The following is a 16,966-nucleotide window of genomic DNA, read 5'->3' as shown; positions in this document are numbered from 1 at the left end:
AAAAGGGGAAAATGTTCAATCACACAACCGGTTCATCTGCCCTCCATGCATGGAGCTGCCCCTAGCCAGGGCAGCATGGGGGGCCAACTAGGCCACCCGCAGGGCTGTAGACCCGTCCTACTTGGTTGGGTTACCAGGCCCCATTACCCAATCTGTGGGTAGGGGTACACCGGCCTGAGGGTTGGCCCCTTTGGTGGTAGCCTGGTCGGCCTCTTCTAGTGGACCAACTGGAGGGGGGATTGGGGCTATATATATGCCCCCCTTCCACCCATTGCATTAGCTCATGTTTTGGAGGTTTTGCCTAGTAGTAGAGGGCTATTTCTTGAGATCCCTTGCAGTCGAGTATGGACAGTTTTGATAGTCTTCTGTAAAATGGTCATAACTTTCTACTCCAAGCTCTGTTTTGAATGAAACTTATATCAAAATCTTTGTCTCTTCATCTACCTACTGATGTATTCAGATATTTGTTCCATTTAGTAGAATAAAAGTTATTGTTGTCTGAGTGGTCGGGTCTGTTGTTTGGAGCAATTTTGAGAACCTTTTGTAAAACTTTCTATTCCAAGCTTCGTTTTGAATGAATCAATGATTATGTAACCTCGTCAAGAGTATGCAAGAGTGATTGAAGTTGATGGTTCATAGCTCCTAACAAGAAAATGGGTGAAGTATGGTTCATCCAAGAATATAGCGTTGATGGGATGATATGTGAGAGTACAACGGAGTATGAACACCAAAAGAGAGCAAGCACCACAACCACAGACACTGCGAAATGGAGTTCTTGACCACAATAGCATCGATGCCTAATGTCCAGTAATCTTGGAACTATGGGGTCAGTCACGTATGCTTTCGTATGACAAGTTTGGGGTTCTTCAACCGAGTCTACATAATTGTAAGCAACTTGAAACTCACATCTACAAAATTGTTTGTGAATGATCCGTAAATGCTAGGACCGCTATGGATCTCTACATCTCTAAGGAGTTGCATAAAAGGCTATGATATTAACTATCACACATGGTTAATTGCTTTTTTTGGTAACCTATTGCTATCCATAGGTATATAGCAGCAATATAGAGGTTAACATCTTAGGGCGATCACCACCTAGCCCTCATGACTGATTTTCCTTGTTTGGAGAGCTCATTTATTATATCCCTTGAATTTGTGGCTCGACCTTGCACAAATCTCAGTGGCGTGCTCCACGTGTATACTTGATTAGGTTCATAGGTCCTATGCTAGTGGGTGTACATGGCATCCATGGCATCCACGAGGTCCCTAATAGCACCTAACCTTGAAGTTACCCTTTTAGTCTATCAGTAGCAATAGTTGGCCTTTTGGACCCAATTTGCTTGAACTTTTGCATAAAAGCCGCATTTAATGTCCATTCATATTTATTTTTGGGTTACAAAACAAACTTCGGTCCCTCCAAAGACCTTTTTTCAGCTGATCCACTTGACGTATATGATATTTTGATTGGGGTGTGCCAAAATTTTTAGCTTGCAAGCAATTTGCATAGCTTCCTCAATTTGGCCTTTAAATCTTTGCAAGCCAGACACATGGTCAAGAAGGTAGTATGTTGCTGCATGCAAAGGGAGCTTATAGTGTGTTTGTACAGCCTTGAGGCCAATTAAGGGTTGTAATCCCTAGGAAGAGTGCATCACATAGAGTCTCGCTTGAAGCGAGAGTTAAAGTTATGAAAAAAAATCTTGATTGTCAGGCTTTTACAAAGTCATTCACCTTGAAAATGATAATAACGAATAGTTATATCACTTTAAAAAAAATCAAGTCTATGAAGTTTTTAAAAGTTTTTGAGTAACCTATTATCACTTGGGAATATGTAAGCACTTAACGAAGAAATACTAGAGCTATTTAAAGGCACCTTTGGTTTTCTAATGAGGCTTATTAATGTTTAGGGATCTCAAGTCCTTGAATATGTCCTAAAGTCAATAAGCTCACTCAATTCATTGGTGGGCATGGTTGGGAATAAATATGCAAGTGGAGGGTGACTCTTGCATGTTTTGCTGAAAGTGAAAGAATTTGTTATTAGGTACAAGGATGGTCTTAATTTATGCCTGTTTGAGGTCTAGATCATCGTGGAAGCTAGTCTACTTGAAGGTTAGGTTAGGTGTCCCATATCAAATGCCCCTTGCACTAGCCTACTACTCCCCTGTCGACAGGTCACATTTATAGTAACCATCTGTCTCTTTGAATCTCTAGATACCGAGTCCTTGGCTTGCAGTTTATAAGCCTTGCTTAGTTATCTTTAGCATTTGTCTCTTGAAGCCATGCCTTAAGTAGTTTATTTTCCATAAAGGACCCTCCTTTTCCTAAAGCCAAGCTTTTCATCGAATAGCTTGATGAGCACTTGCCTTTCTTGGATCAGCTTTATGCACAAGATTTAAACCCCATTCATGTTAGTCTTGTCTCAACCTTATGTCGATCCAAACCTCTCATAGACCGTGCCCAAACCCTCATCCACTACCAATAAGGTGTTAGTCTAGCCTTAACGTTATCCATCGCCAACTTTGGGTTAGATATGAAGTCTTTTATCTATGGTGTATCGGCCTTAGGTATTTTAGAATGATTGAACATAAGCTGAAAACAAAAAGCGGGGAGCTGAATAGCCCGTTTTTCTTTTAGTTTCAAAAGAGAGTTTGATTGAGTATGCTTGTGCTTTCTAAGTTAGGAATGTAGTTTTGCCTCTTTGTAGGAAGCGATACATAAGTGTAAAGGATCCATGTAGCTTTTTATGTTTTAAATGAATGAGAGAGAGAGAGAGAGAGAGAGAGAGAGAGAGAGAGAGAGAGGTGTAAAGGGTCCATGTAGCTTTTTATGTTTTAAATGAATGAGAATGAGAGAGAGAGAGAGAGAGAGAGAGAGAGAGAGAGAGAATTCCAGTTTTTTGGAAGATTTTGTTTCTTGATTTGCTTGTTTATTTTTGCTTAGTCGCCTTCTTCCTTTCTTCTTTATTTCTTGTTTTCTTTCTCTTTTGTTTATTTGACGTATTTTAGTAAGCACTGGGTTTGCCCAAGAGACTCCGTGGGTCTTTAGAAACCCAGTATAGCTGCTTATGCTTGGGCACTGATGACGACGTAAGTGTTGCTTTGCTTGCTAAGTATGTCTTCCTTTTGTTTTTCATAAAAGTTTTTGTTTACTTTTTTTTTCTTCTCTTTCATTTTCTCTTTTATTTTTTGTGTAGATTTTTGGTCTTTAGAACAACAAAAAATCTAAATTTTTATGATTGGACTTGTTCTAGTTTTACAAAGGTATATATATAGACCACCGATAAATCCTAGATCCAAACCAGATATTGGTTTGTTTGGCTTTGACTCTGGATAATCCAATCATGGTTAACGCATAACACATTGTGTGCGCTAGCTTGTGGGTTGTTTTGACTAAACTGGGGAAGGGAATAAAGTTTAAATTGTTTGTTGGAAGAAGTGGAGCCATCTATGTAGTAGGAGATGCAGCGCTGCATGGTTGAGATCAGAGACGAGTAAATTTTTCAAAGTATATAGCTGAGCATTATTTGTGATCATGAATGCTTGTAGACGCTGAGTCTTTTGGCCCCAACAAGCATTGCTTATTCCCAGGTAGTAATTTAATGACCAAGAATTGATGCTGTCTCACCCACACCCTCTGTGGAAGCAGTGCAGGTCCTTTTCTTTCAAGATCAGGGATTCACGTAGTATGCTCATTACATGTACAATTTTGTGCCATAACATCCAAAATAATACAAGCAGCAAATAACTTCTTAAGCATGTATTGCTCTTAGAATTGCGTTGATGTATGGTCATGTTTAATATTTGAACAATCTTTAAATCCTTTGGCGCTGCCTTCCTTCTGGTTTGTTGGGTGCATATAAGTAAGCAATGTGGTGGTTGTATAATGCAGATGAAGGCTTGGGCCAGTGCACAAGGAATTAACAATTCCAAAGATGGTACATTAAATTCGTTGAGCATCCTCTTACTTGTTGCATTCCATATGCAGGTAAAGGGCTGGTATGCTATCTCATAATTGAACTATAAATCCCTGGAAAATTCATGGGTGCTTCATGTCCTATCATTCCCTTTTCATCCTTTCTTTATGCTCTTGGGAGTAGCTTCCTCCTTCCTTCTTTTTGAGGAATTGCTCTATTTAGAGAGTTCTGTTGCTGCAAATTTTCATGGATATAGAAGCCTAATGAGCAATCCATTTTATAAAATTTTATACCATCATGTGGCAATATATTTTACTCTAGCACAGCATGTCAACTGTTCACAACTGTGGCTTTTTGTGTCCCCTTTCTTTTGCACGGCTGATAACCAAGCAGACATAAACAAATTTAAGAGAAAATGCTGCAATAGGACTTCTGCAACTTCAACTCAGGCCGGGGATATAACGTGACATTCTTTGCCTGAAATCAGCTCCAATGACTCCCAAACCACCCTGCAATCAATTCACAATTGATTGCTTCCAATAGAGGGGCTGTTGGGCAAACCGCACCAGAAAGTAGACTACCTGGATCAATACGCAGCTGAATCTGGGCCTCCTGGAGCACAGCAAGGTTTTGGCTCCATGGATCAGTTTGCAGCAGACCTGGAGCACCTCAAGCTCTCTCTCTCTCTCTCTCTCTCTCTCTCTCTCTCTCTGTGGGCACTTGCACGTGCAAAGGTTCAAGAATTCGGGTGCTGGAATAAATTGCACAGCAATCTAGGAGGTGTGGGGGAGCAATAGAAGAAATTCGCAGCAATAGAAGAAGACTGCGAGAGAGAGAAGACAATACACAGCACTAGGGGCCAGAAAGAAGGGCTGCTCTCCCCAAAGGTCTTTATTGTAATAGAAAATAGCTTTGTACAACTTGCTCTGAGAAGAGCATGAAACTGAGCACAACTCTTGAAGGAATCTAGGAGCTGTGAGGCCCGTTCTTTTATAGACTTGGCCTAGCACCTGTTTTCTAAAAGCTACAAATAGCTCACATGGTAAAGATAACATCTTCCCAAATGGCAACGAGTGTAGCCGTTGTAGGGACCTGCTGGCCTCCCATCACCTGACTACATCTTGCAACCCAAATGGGCCATGCAGTAATGCTTGCCGTAGCCCAAACACTGTCCTTTGCTGAAACAATCGGGTGAGCTTGTGAAGGAGGGATTGCGTCATCAATCTCAATGGGAGAGACCGCCTGGCCTCTAATCCTATGCGCGGGCAAAATTGGGTCAATGAAGAATGCATGATGCCTGTAACTGCTTCAATGGAGGTCCACCCTCAAATGCTAGACCCTTGCCAACTATTGGCTAATTGAGCAGTAGGAAAACACATGCATTCTTTCGGCAACCATCCTAGTTTAAAGAACTTGAAATTTCAGAAAATAAAGATATGCAATATATGAATTACGAAAGTGGATATGTGTTTTGTGAAGAGAAGTGACACTAGAGAAAGTACGGGGAGTGTCGAACAAAGGACAAAAAAGAGCCTGCAAAACTAAAAGCAAAGCTTTTTAAGATGATCATGTGAGGATGTGGACATAGTCTTAAAGTGAGGACTGTGTTCATCATATCAAAGAAATATAGAAGTCGTGGTGGGATTTCTTCTTGTTCTCAGAATTTTTTGTTCTTTCCATTTTGATAATTGTGTTTGAAGCACGAACTTTCAAAATTTGGAGTTACATTACAAGTCAGAAAAAACAAGATTGTTGTGAAGATTCAAGGTTAAGGACATAATGGAGGCTGAAACTCTTTCTCATTTTGATATCCATAGTCTGAAGGCTCATTTGGAGACTTAGAAGATATAGAATTACAGTAGAAAGGGCATATGCTTCATGGGGTTTCATCCATAAGCTCTCATTCTGTTGCATGTAAAACAAATCCATATTTGATTCCATTGTGGGTCCTTTGTGTTTGATAATAATTGAAAGCTAATGACAGATTCTTTTTAATTAATGTCTGTGCAGGCATAATTTGTCATTTTCCTAGCATGTCCAACTTCTTTTGGGAGTCCTATTTTCTTTTCAGTAATCTTTGGGCACATGTTATGTCTTCTATGAACTACTGGGCAGGGTGTGCCTTTTGAGTATGATTGTCTCGGGAGGCTGGTTCAGTTATACTTTACCCAGCTTAGGCAAGGTATATTTCTGAAGGGTGATCCTGTTCCTCATAAGTGTTCTAGGGTGTTGCATCTCAGCTGGTTCTTTATCTGGACATGAATCATGATCTAGAAGAATTTGATAAAAATATGCTGGGAGCAGCTCAAAAATTGTTGATGGAGCATTGCTGACAAACTTCTTTCCATCTTGCATCTGGGAATAGTATCTAGAGTGAGGTGGGTATTCCAAAACTTGCAGCAATAGACAGCAGTGGTTTAACATTAGAGTTGTTGATTTGAGCCATGTATGTTATGAGACTCAAAAATCTAACTGAACTTTAATTTTCTTGCTGAGGGCAGAGGGAGACTTAAAACCAGTAATGGTAAACCATTATATCATGTGGTATCAATGACTTGAAACACAAAAGACAGAATATCCTACCATTGATGATTGAGTTATAAGCTATATGGTGATGGCGAACCATCAAAAGTTTCAGAGTTCCAAATGATGATGAGTTTTCAGAATGATGAATGTCAAATTTGGAGCTTGCTGCATGATAGTTCACAGGTGTTCTTTTTGGTTTTGTCTTTGGTTTTTTTGTTTGTGTTAGGTGAGGGAACTTAATATTGAAATGCAATAAAGGTACACCTTTGATTCGGGAAATCTTGTTTGAGAAGGGGCAAATTGAGGGGGAGAACTTGGGGCCGAATACCTCCACATGTAAAAGGCATTGCTTTCATGAGGCGTTTCTTGCATTGATTTTGATATAGTGCTGGAACTTCATATTACTTTAGGGATCTATACATGAAAGATTATCATCCAGAAAGCGTTGTTTGTTTCGCTGTTTGAATGGATTTTTTAGCACTTCAGTTTTTTGGATGCTTAAAACATGCCTCTTTGACATTGTATCATGATTAGTAACACAGCGTGAAGTGGCAAATTGCTGTATTTAAATCAATGCTTCTTTTCGTTTTTTGTTTTGGAATGCTGGTCTCTTACACTCAAATTGACTTTGATGATTTCTTGTGCTCTTGTTTTTCTTCTTTTGACATGGTAGACAAGAACACCGGCAATATTACCTCCATTTTCAGCCCTTTTAAAAGGTATCTTTTGATCTCTTTTTGTTTTATGCTTCTTGTAGTTAAAGTTGGTCATGAGACATATTAGAGCCATGGTCCTTTCTTGATGTTTATGTTTTGAACAAATGACTGAATATTTCAATGGCTTAAAGGATTACTTTGATATACAATAATTATTTGCATTTTTAGTGGTATATGGACACGACTCATTAGTGCCTCGCTTACCAGTGACGCTCTGCTTCTTGGGGCTCTCGAGGGAGTACCAGCCCATCCTCCCCTCCATTGGAGGCGCTTTTGGCACATTGTTAGAATCCCTTCCGAAGGCAGATGATGAGGTCCCTTGCTCAGGTGATTATAGGGAGTCCAGAGTCCCTTCCAGTGGAGATGTCCTTGAGACCCTTGATGGGAGAGAGTTCCGCTAGAGGATTGATGTGTCTAGGTTCACAAGGATAGTGCCTTCTCCTGTAGGCAGATGGGTCATTTGGCACAGGCTTGCCCCAGGGGACAGGGACGGGCTCCCCCTTTGCAGGCCACATAGGGATAGTAGAGGGAACCTTGAACGGACTGAGCTCCCCCTCCCCCTCCCCCTCCTCCTCTGACTCGATAGAGCAACAGAGGGAGTTCCGAGAGTACAGGGCTCAACGTGCATCAAGGCAGTAGTATGAGTCCACCTCTTGGGTGGAGCCTTCGAAGGGGACTTGGCCCAGGGTGGAGAAGAAGAAGCCTAGCAGCAAGCCACGAAGAACTGTAGACAGCGTGGCAGACTAGACAACAGGCAATGGTTGAGTGGACAACAACCTCCCCGCCTCAGAGGGAGAGGCAAGTAAGACCCTCCCTCGGGATGTCTCTAGACCGCTCAGGTGGAGGATTGCTTCAACCCACCAGTGGGCCTCCTAGTGGCCCTACTAGCGATAGAGGGTAAGGACTCTCAGGCTTCTGTACCACGGCAACGCTCAAGGGAGGCTTGATTCCCCCTACTCGCCCTCCCTCCCCCCTCGCCCTTGCCTCCCCCTCCACCTTCCTCCACTCCCTCGCCCCCCTAGTTACTCTCATGACCTTCCTCCTACCCTCCGTTTCTCCCCCCCTTCCTCCTCCCCCCTCCATTGCAACATCGGTCCCCCCCTGAAGTCTCAGCCGCTTTCTATGCCTCAGCCATGCAAGGTTGAGACTTTCTCTTCTTAGACTCATGCCTCTTGTTCACAGTCCCAGCTTGGCCCTCTTTCAGCGCAGGACACAACTCCTCGGAGCAATTGGAGGAGATGGCCCTTTTTTCAGCTTTGAGGTCCGAGGCTTGTCTAGGGCAGCCTCTTCTGTAGGAGTTGTGGAGGCTAGGACGTTGGAGCTACGTTGAGATTTCGAATGATTAATTTGCCCTTGGAGATGATAGTTTTGATCCTCTAGCTCCTCTAAGGGGGCTCCATCGGGGTAGTTAGTTCTGCCACTCATCCTTTTGGAGCTTTAACTTTGCCGACAAGTTGGAGGAGCAGTGAATCCTTTTGTTGTTTGATCTTATGATGAGGGACTAGATGTTCCATATGATGGAGGAGTGGCTGGGTCCCCAGGCTAGAGAGTTATGGGTCACCCATGGAGATAGGGCCATCTTTCAGTTGGGTTTCTCACCTGCAGATAGATGTGGATTAGGCCTAGGAGTAGCTATGATCCCGATGGTGCCGGAAGTCCAGCTCTTCTTGGTCAAGCAGTGGACACTTTAGGAGTGCGCTAGCCTGTTGAATGTTGAGGTTTCCTTCATGCTACATTAGTCTTTGAAGGTAGACATTGAGTCAGTCATGCCTCTATCATACCGCAATACGGACAAGGATTGCTCTCCTTCCAAAACCCTCTGAAATTCACTGAAATCTAAGAACGTTGTTTAGGATCCCACTCATAGGAGCGCCTTTTTCTCCCCCCCTCTTGGACCATGGTGAGTTGGAATGTGCACGTGCTACACGATCATGCACGGCAACAACCATAGCATCTGATACTTCACCAGGAGTTACAGCAGGTTGTGGTAGGATGAGCAATGGACTCTATTGATTCATGAGCATATGTTTTCAGCATCGGATCTCAGACGCCAGTGCCGTCTCCTGTCAGGTAGGAGTGGAGGGGTTTGCATTTCTGATTCTCAGGCAGTTGTCCGGATGTGTTTGATTAGGACGAGCTCATCATTGGACGGGTGGTTTGGATGAGACTTTGGTTGGGTGATGCCAAGATCGTGCTCCTGAATATGTATGCTGCAGCTTATAGACAACATTGCCTCGCTTTCTTAAGATGGTTGACCGAGTGCCTCCTTGATGTCGACTCTTGGATTGTTGGAGGTGATTTCAACAATGTATTGTTTTGGGAGGATAAGTAGGGAGGAGCTTTATCTCAAGGATGCCGCGGTCGAGAGGAGCATGTGGGAGTAGTTCATCTTGTGATCAGTGGTCGTGATCCATGGAGAGGCAAAGTTCTATCTTCTAGGCAGTCTTCACTTCTTCTTGGGCCCGTGGAGGCATGATGAGTTGCTAGAGTGCCTTCACAGGTTTTGTGTGGGGCATTGGGCAATACACACAATAGAGCCACAAGTATTTTGGCAAGCACGATGATGTCATATTAGTCCCCAATTGTACTTTACCTAGAGCAACCCTGTCCCTGGACTGCCATAGAAGGGGGTTCGGAATCCAGATCCCTAATGTTGTACTATAGGAGGTGGAGATACATCACGCAATGTGCGAGATTTGGCAGCAGTCGGAGAGCCACTCAAGAGGAGGATGGGCTACTTGGGTGGCAGAGGTGATCTAGAGGAGCAATGAGGAGCTTCACTCGCCCGTCGGGCTCTTGATTGGGCTGCCAAGTGGACGCCACATAGGCACCACCTAGGCGCCTTGTTTAAGGACCAACCAAGCCCCGAAACTTGGTTGGTGACCCCGGATCCGACCATCAGATTGGGTAACACACAACCCTAGGTTGGTTAGTCCATGCCCTTGAGTTAGCCAGGTTGGTTGGAGAGGGGCTGCATAAATAGGGCTCCTCCCCTCATGTTGTACCTACATTTGTTCGAGGTTTTTGCCTAGCAGTTGAGGCATTTGTCTAGAGCTCTTGTGCAGGCTCTCTCATCATCTACAACGGGCTCGACCTTTGGCCCTCCTCAGGTGGTTTTACTTGCTTCCCACACAGGGGGGGCACCAGTGTAGTAGATTACATCATGGGATCCCCTACCTTCACTTCACGTATCACCGACTTCACCGTAGCACCACTCCCTCCAGGAGCTGATCACAGATACCTAATCTTCACTATTGCCACCCCATGCTTAGCCATACCACACACACCACGTAGGAAGCACGACACCTACCACGACATACACTTTGATCACAGCCTCTCATCGGCCTACTCTGGACGCCTAAATAGACTCTTAACCTACATCGATCACATACCACTCATAGAGGACCGTGCTGCCCTTATTAGTCGCACACTCCACGAGGCTGCCCTCTAGATCTTTTCCCACACCACACGGTCCACTAGACCACCACCTCTTGGTTCACACCAGACACGGTACGCAAGTACCGACGTCTCGTATGTCGGAAGAAGCAGGCTTTTCTTCGTCAAAATGAGGAGCAGCTGCTGCACATCTTGTACATCAACAACTCTAAGGATTTTTGGCAGAGATTCCTTTAGCGTAGGTTCCCATCACCCCTCACCGACACGAGTCTGGCACACGTATGCACACCATCTATATGATGTCCCACACCAGCCCACTTCCGACCTCATACACACACCTCGTCCCACCACTTGCACGTTGTTCACCAGAGGGCGAGTCAAGGACGCGACATTGAAATTGCACAATGGCTGAGCTAAGGATCACGAGGGGCTATGCACTGAGTTTATCGCGTATGGGATCGACACGTTAGCCCCGATCCTAGCAAAGCTATTCAATGACGCTGTTTGCCTTGGCTTCCCCCGCATTTGGACACTCAACACCATCACCCCCATCCACAAGGTAGGGGATCCCATGGACCCGAGTAACTACAGGACTATCATGATTGGACATGTGATGTCGAAGATCTATGCAGCTGTATTGGATGCATTGGTCAGCCTGTTCGCAGAGATGAGAGGGCTCAAAGCAGAGGATCAGGCCGGTTTCAGGCGAGACCATGGGACTATGGATCACATACTCACACTCAGGAGTGTCATTGAGGAGGCCAGATCACGGAAGGAGAGGGTATACTGTTGCTTTGTGGATTTTCGCAAAGCCTTTGACACAGTACCTCGAGCTCGTCTTATCACACGCCTACAGACACTGGGATTTGATCATGAGATCATCTGGGCAGTCATGGCATGTATGAGAGAGTCTCAGGCCGAGTTCGTACAGGCGCAGGTTGGATAGATGAGATCCTGAGTACCATAGGGGTCAAACAGGGTTGTCCCTTATCACCGACCCTGTTTGGCCTCTACATCGATGAGCTTAAGACTTTCATGGCGACGTTCGGAGAGACCGGTTGCTCACTTGCCGGGATCATCATCAGGATTCTTCTTTATGCAGATGACGTGGTACTCTTGTCGTCCACACACGAGGGGCTCCAACGACACCTGGATGCACTGCAGGCTTTTTGTTTATCCCATGATTTGGAGGTCAACCTTGGCAAGACCAAGGTCATGATCTTTAACACCTCTCGAGCAAACATGCAACGGAAACAGTTGACTTTTACTTTGGGTGGGTCACCAGTTGAGATCGTATCCTCATACACTTACTTGGGGGTCATCTTCTTTGGCCCGATCTTCAGGATGAGACTAGCGATGTAGGCCAGATATGCCTCACTGGCTCGGCTAGAGAGACAGTGCTTTCACTCCTACTTCCAGGACCCTCGGACCAAGGCTCTTCTCTTCGACTCCTTGGTCCGACCAGCTGGTATGTATGGTAGCCCTTGTTGGGGGCCTGACATGTTAGAGATAGAGTGGACACGGGTGGAGCGCTTGCAGATCCTCATGCTCTCACGGATGATCCGGGGGAAACCGTCTGTACCACATCACATCATTCAGGCCGAGTTTGGTGCTTCTCCACTCCAGCTCGATGCAGCCTTTCAGACCATCACATATCTACACCGGGTTAGATCATATGGGGACTGCACATTAGGGAGACAGAGGTTGCCGTGGTTGGCTCTCGATTCCTCCATGAGGTTGGCAGCAGAGGGAGACGAGCGATGCTGGTATGCACGGACTCACAGATGGTTTGTGAGACTAGGGTTCCACATCGATAGGATATCTCCTTTTCAGTATAGTTTAGATGCCCCTCCGGTACTCCCACCCACCATCCCGATTGGGCCACATACCAACCAGGTCGTTCGAGAGGATCTCCTGCAGCTACATACCTTTAGGACTTGGTTGGAGCCGAGGGAGCTTCTAGTGAAGCTGAGTTTCTACAGAGATTACTGTCTTCGCATTTCGGAGGAGGGATTCATCACACCACCGGGGTACACTGAGCTTCATATGCCTCACTCACTACGGATCTCCATCGGACAGTTTCGGGTATCATCACACCGCCTCCACATAGAGAGCGGCAGAGCAGAGGGGATGCCTAGGGAGCATCGCTTATGCATACTGTGCGACTGTCAGGAGGTTGAGTCGGAGGAGCATTTTATTTTCAAGTGCCCAGTGTACTACGAGATCCGAGGTCACTACCACTGCCTCTTCAGAGACGGCTCCGGGCTCCTTTCGAGATTCCTCGCCTACCCAGATGAGAGATGCCTCGCGGCCTTCATTCACGAGGGAATCCGACATAGAGAGTACTTACTCAGGCGAGGGGCTTGGTCACATCATCAGACACCTGTCAGAGCAGGATCACAGAGTTCTTCCCATCGAGTGACATTGATCGTCCAGTCTCCTGCCGCCGACGTGACAGAGACCCTGACCCGACGATCGCAGCATGACACACGAGACATTGAGGGGACACACAGATCACTCTGGGGGACCTCCCGTCATTGTTTAGACCCGGGATACGTCCCACGGGAGTCACGGTGGCTTTGGTCTTGCGTCGAGTCTCGTCCAGGAGACCGAGACGCACGGCACCCCTTGACGGGCACTAGTGTCTCATCACCAGCTATGCACCAGCTAGGGGGACATGACATACGGAGGATTCCGCTCTGCTCCACCAGTCCTTTTCTTTTCATTGTTACATCCAGATGTATTTGATTATGTATGATCAGACTTAGGATTCGGCACGGGTGATGATGCTCGTTTCAGTAGCTCCACCCTTATTGTGATTTGTATCAGGTTTTCTTTCAGTCTCATAGACCCATCGGGCTTCCGAAGACTCTAATAAAATTTCTTTCTTTCTTTCTTTCTCTCTCTCCCTCTCTCTCTCTCTCTCTCCTCTCCGCATTTCAATTCGTGGTAGTGGTGCTCTCTTTTCGTGTCTAGATTCCGGTGCACTCTCATAGAAGTAACCCATAAGGCAACTCATTCCTAAAACAATAAGAGAACTCCTCTGCGATTTGATCGGCCAACTCCATTTTGGGTAGTATCAGTGCTAGTTGAAGGACTGTCAATCAACTCTACCGATGGTGTACAAAGAAATAAAAACTCTTTCAGACTTTTTTGAACTTCTATCACGGAAACTAATGGTCCTTGATGCAAATCCTTTTCAACTCACAAAACGTATTGCACATTATTCATCGTAAACCTGTAATTGCATCTTTTTCAATCAATGGCTAGATTCTTCTTGGAAGTTGGAATGCCATGTCTTTCCCAGGGCTATATTTGCATGAGTAAGCTTGGTCATTTCAAAATCTAGCTTCTCCACATAGTCTTGAATACAAAGCTCTAACTGGATAACCCTTTGGTCCCTTACTTCAATAGAACGCCCATCTGTCATTCTGACTGTATAATAGCATGGCCTTTAGAGTGTAGGATACGGGTTGCTCTAGCTTTCGCTGTCCAATCAAGATTAGGCATGGCCGCTTTGACATGTGCTAGAGTATCACTAAAAGAGTCCTCCTCTCTGTACCATCCTTTAGGGAGTCTCCCAATTTGGATCTTGAAAGCATTATCACGTCTAGTTGCATGTTCATTGATCTCTTCTTGAATGTCAGCTTTATTTACCTTTGCATCAAACTCTACAGCTTTGCATCAAACTCTACAGCTACTTCCTTCTTAACAATTTGTGCTTCAGTATGAACTAGATTGTTAACCGTAGAAACTAACTGAGGGGGAAAGCCTTGCAAGACTTTACAACCTCCTGAATTACTTCTTGCTTGCTAGGTCCTTCAAGAACCTAAATTCTAGCCACTGCATCTGCTAGTTGCATCTTTAAATCTGTCACCTCTTGCTGTAGATATTAAATCTGTTCATGATGCCCAATTATTGGTTGGTTCAGACCTCCTCGTAGGTATGTGTGTGCATACGGAGAGGGTGTCATAGCTGCAATTGTGGCATATTAAAGCCTGTTGGCTGAAGTTGTTGGGGTGGAAGGAGACTTAGAAGAGAGGTTGTGCCGCTCCTTACTGGCCATGTTTGTTGTTAACCATTGCTGAGCTACCCCGAATTGGGCTAGGGGTTTCAGCCCAACTCGGGGTTAGATGAAGAGAGAGAGGCTGCTGCCCCCCGACCTTACGTTGGGCTACCTACTTGACAACTTGACCCGACCTGTGTGACCAGACGCTTGACCAAGCGGTGCTTGTTGTTGGCGATTTTTGGCTGGCGGCACTATTGGTAGTTGGTGCTGCTAAAAGGCGAGCTAGGCGTAGAACAACGAACGGGCTATGGGCAGAGAGTTAAGACGACGGATGGGGGGTTACTACAACGGACAGAGGCCGAGCGTTACGGCGACGTATAGGGCAAGGGCTTACGATGGCAGACGGTGGGGGTTACGACGACGAATAGACGAATAGAGAAAGAAAGAAAGAAAGAAATTTTATTAGAGTCTTCGGAAGACCGATGGGTCTATGAGACTGAAAGAAAACTTGATACAAATCACAGTAAGAGCTACTGAAACGAGCATCATCACCCGTGTTGAATCCTAAGTCTGATCATACATAATCAAATACATCTGGATGTAACAATGAAAAGAAAAAGGCTGGAGTGGAGCGGAATCCTTCGTATGTTATGTTGCCCTAGTTGGTGCATAGCCGGTGATGGGACGTTGGCGCCCGTCAAGGGGTGCCGTGCGTCTCGGTCTCTTGAACGAGACTCGATGCAAGACCAGAGCTACTGTGACTCTCGTGGGACGTATCTCGGGTCTAAACAATGACGGGAGGTCCCCTAGAGTGATCTGTGTGTCCTCTGAATATCTTGTGTGTCATGCTACAGTTGTCGGGTTGGGGTCTCTGTCACGTCTGTGGCTAGAGACTGGACGATCAATGTCACTCGATGGGAAGAACTCTGTGATCTTGCTCTGAGAGGTGTCTGATGATGTGGCCAAGGCTTGTCGCCTGAGTAAGTACTCTCTGTGTCGGATCTCCTCGTGAATGAAGGCCGCGAGGCATCTCTGATCTGGGTAGGTGAGGAATCATGAAAGGAGCTCGGAGTCATCTGTGAAGAGGCAGTGGTAGCGACCTCGGATCTCGTAGTACACTGGGCACTTGAAAATAAAATGCTCCTCCGACTCAATCTCCTGACAGTCGCACAATATGCATAAGCGATGCTCCCTAGAAATCCCCTTTGCTTTGTCGCTCTCTATGCGGAGGTGGTGTGATGATACCCGAAATTGTCCGATGGACATCCGTAGTGAGTGAGGCATATGAAGCTTAGTGTACCTTGGTGGTGTGATGAATCCCTCCTTCGAAATACCAGTAGTCTCTGTAGAAACTCAGCTTCACTGGAAGCTCCCTCAGCTCCAACCAAGTCCTAAAGGTGTGTAGCTGCAAGAGATCCTCTCGAATGACCTGGTTGGGGTGTGGCCCGATCGGGATGGTGGGTGGGAGTAGCGGAGGGGCATCTAAATTGTACTGAAAAGGAGGTATCCTATTGATGTGAAACCCTAGTCTCACAAACCATCTGTGAGTCTGTGCATACCAGCATCGTTCGTCTCCCTCTGTTGCCAATCTCATGGAGGAATCGAGAGCCAACCATGGCAACCTGCGTCTCCCTGATGTGCAGTCCCCATATGATCTAACCCGGTGTAGATATGTGATGGTCTGAAAGGCTGCATCTAGTTGGAGTGGAGAAGCACCAAACTCGGCCTGAATGATGTGGGTACAGACGGTTTCCCCCGGATCATCCGTGAGAGCATGAGGATCTGCAAGCGCTCCACTTGGTTTACTCTATCTTTGACATGTCAGGCCTCCAACAAGGGCTACCATACATACCGGTTGGTCGGACCAAGGAGTCGAAGAGAAGAGCCTTGGTCCGAGAGTCTTGGAAGTGGGAGTGGAAGCATTGTCTCTCTAGCCGAGCCAGTGAGGCGTATCCCCTACTCAGTCTGGCCTGCATCGTTGGTCTCATTGTGAAGATCGGGCCGGAGAAGATGACCCCCAAGTAAGTGTATGAGGATACGATCTCAACTGGTGACCCACCCAAAGTAAAAGTCAACTGTTTCCGTTGCATGTTTGCTCGAGAGGTGTTAAAGATCATGACCTTGGTCTTGCCAAGGTTGACCTCCAAATCATGGGATAAACAAAAAGCCTGCAGTGCATCCAGGTGTCGTTGGAGCCCCTCGTGTGTGGACGACAAGAGTACCACGTCATCTGCATAAAGAAGAATCTTGATGATGATCCCGGCAAGTGAGCAACCGGTCTCTCCGAACATCCCCATGAAAGTCTCAAGCTCATTGATGTAGAGGCCAAACAGGGTTGGTGATAAGGGAGAACCCTGTTTGACCCCTATGGTACTCAAGATCTCATGTGTCCAACCTACGCCTGTTCGA

General features: G+C 45.8%; 1 protein-coding gene across 2 annotated transcripts in view; it reads left to right on the top strand.

Annotated features, from left to right (window-relative positions):
- Nucleotides 1-16,966, top strand: part of LOC147896343 (uncharacterized) — a 76,207-nt gene that overhangs the window by 20,323 nt on the left and 38,918 nt on the right. For both annotated transcript variants that reach the window (XM_087383216.1, XM_087383217.1), the window contains exons 6-7: nt 3,886-3,981; nt 7,110-7,155. In XM_087383216.1, the coding sequence (XP_087239342.1) occupies nt 3,886-3,981; nt 7,110-7,155 (142 nt within the window). The remainder of the gene's footprint in view (nt 1-3,885; nt 3,982-7,109; nt 7,156-16,966) is intronic.

This window comes from Dipteris shenzhenensis, chromosome 12 (genome assembly GCF_047967505.1).
Source record: "Dipteris shenzhenensis isolate YYH24624 ecotype China chromosome 12, Dip_SZ_1.0, whole genome shotgun sequence".
Classification (NCBI taxonomy): domain Eukaryota; kingdom Viridiplantae; phylum Streptophyta; class Polypodiopsida; order Gleicheniales; family Dipteridaceae; genus Dipteris; species Dipteris shenzhenensis.
Note: the sequence above shows the minus strand (reverse complement) of the source record. Positions and strands in the feature narration are given on the sequence as shown.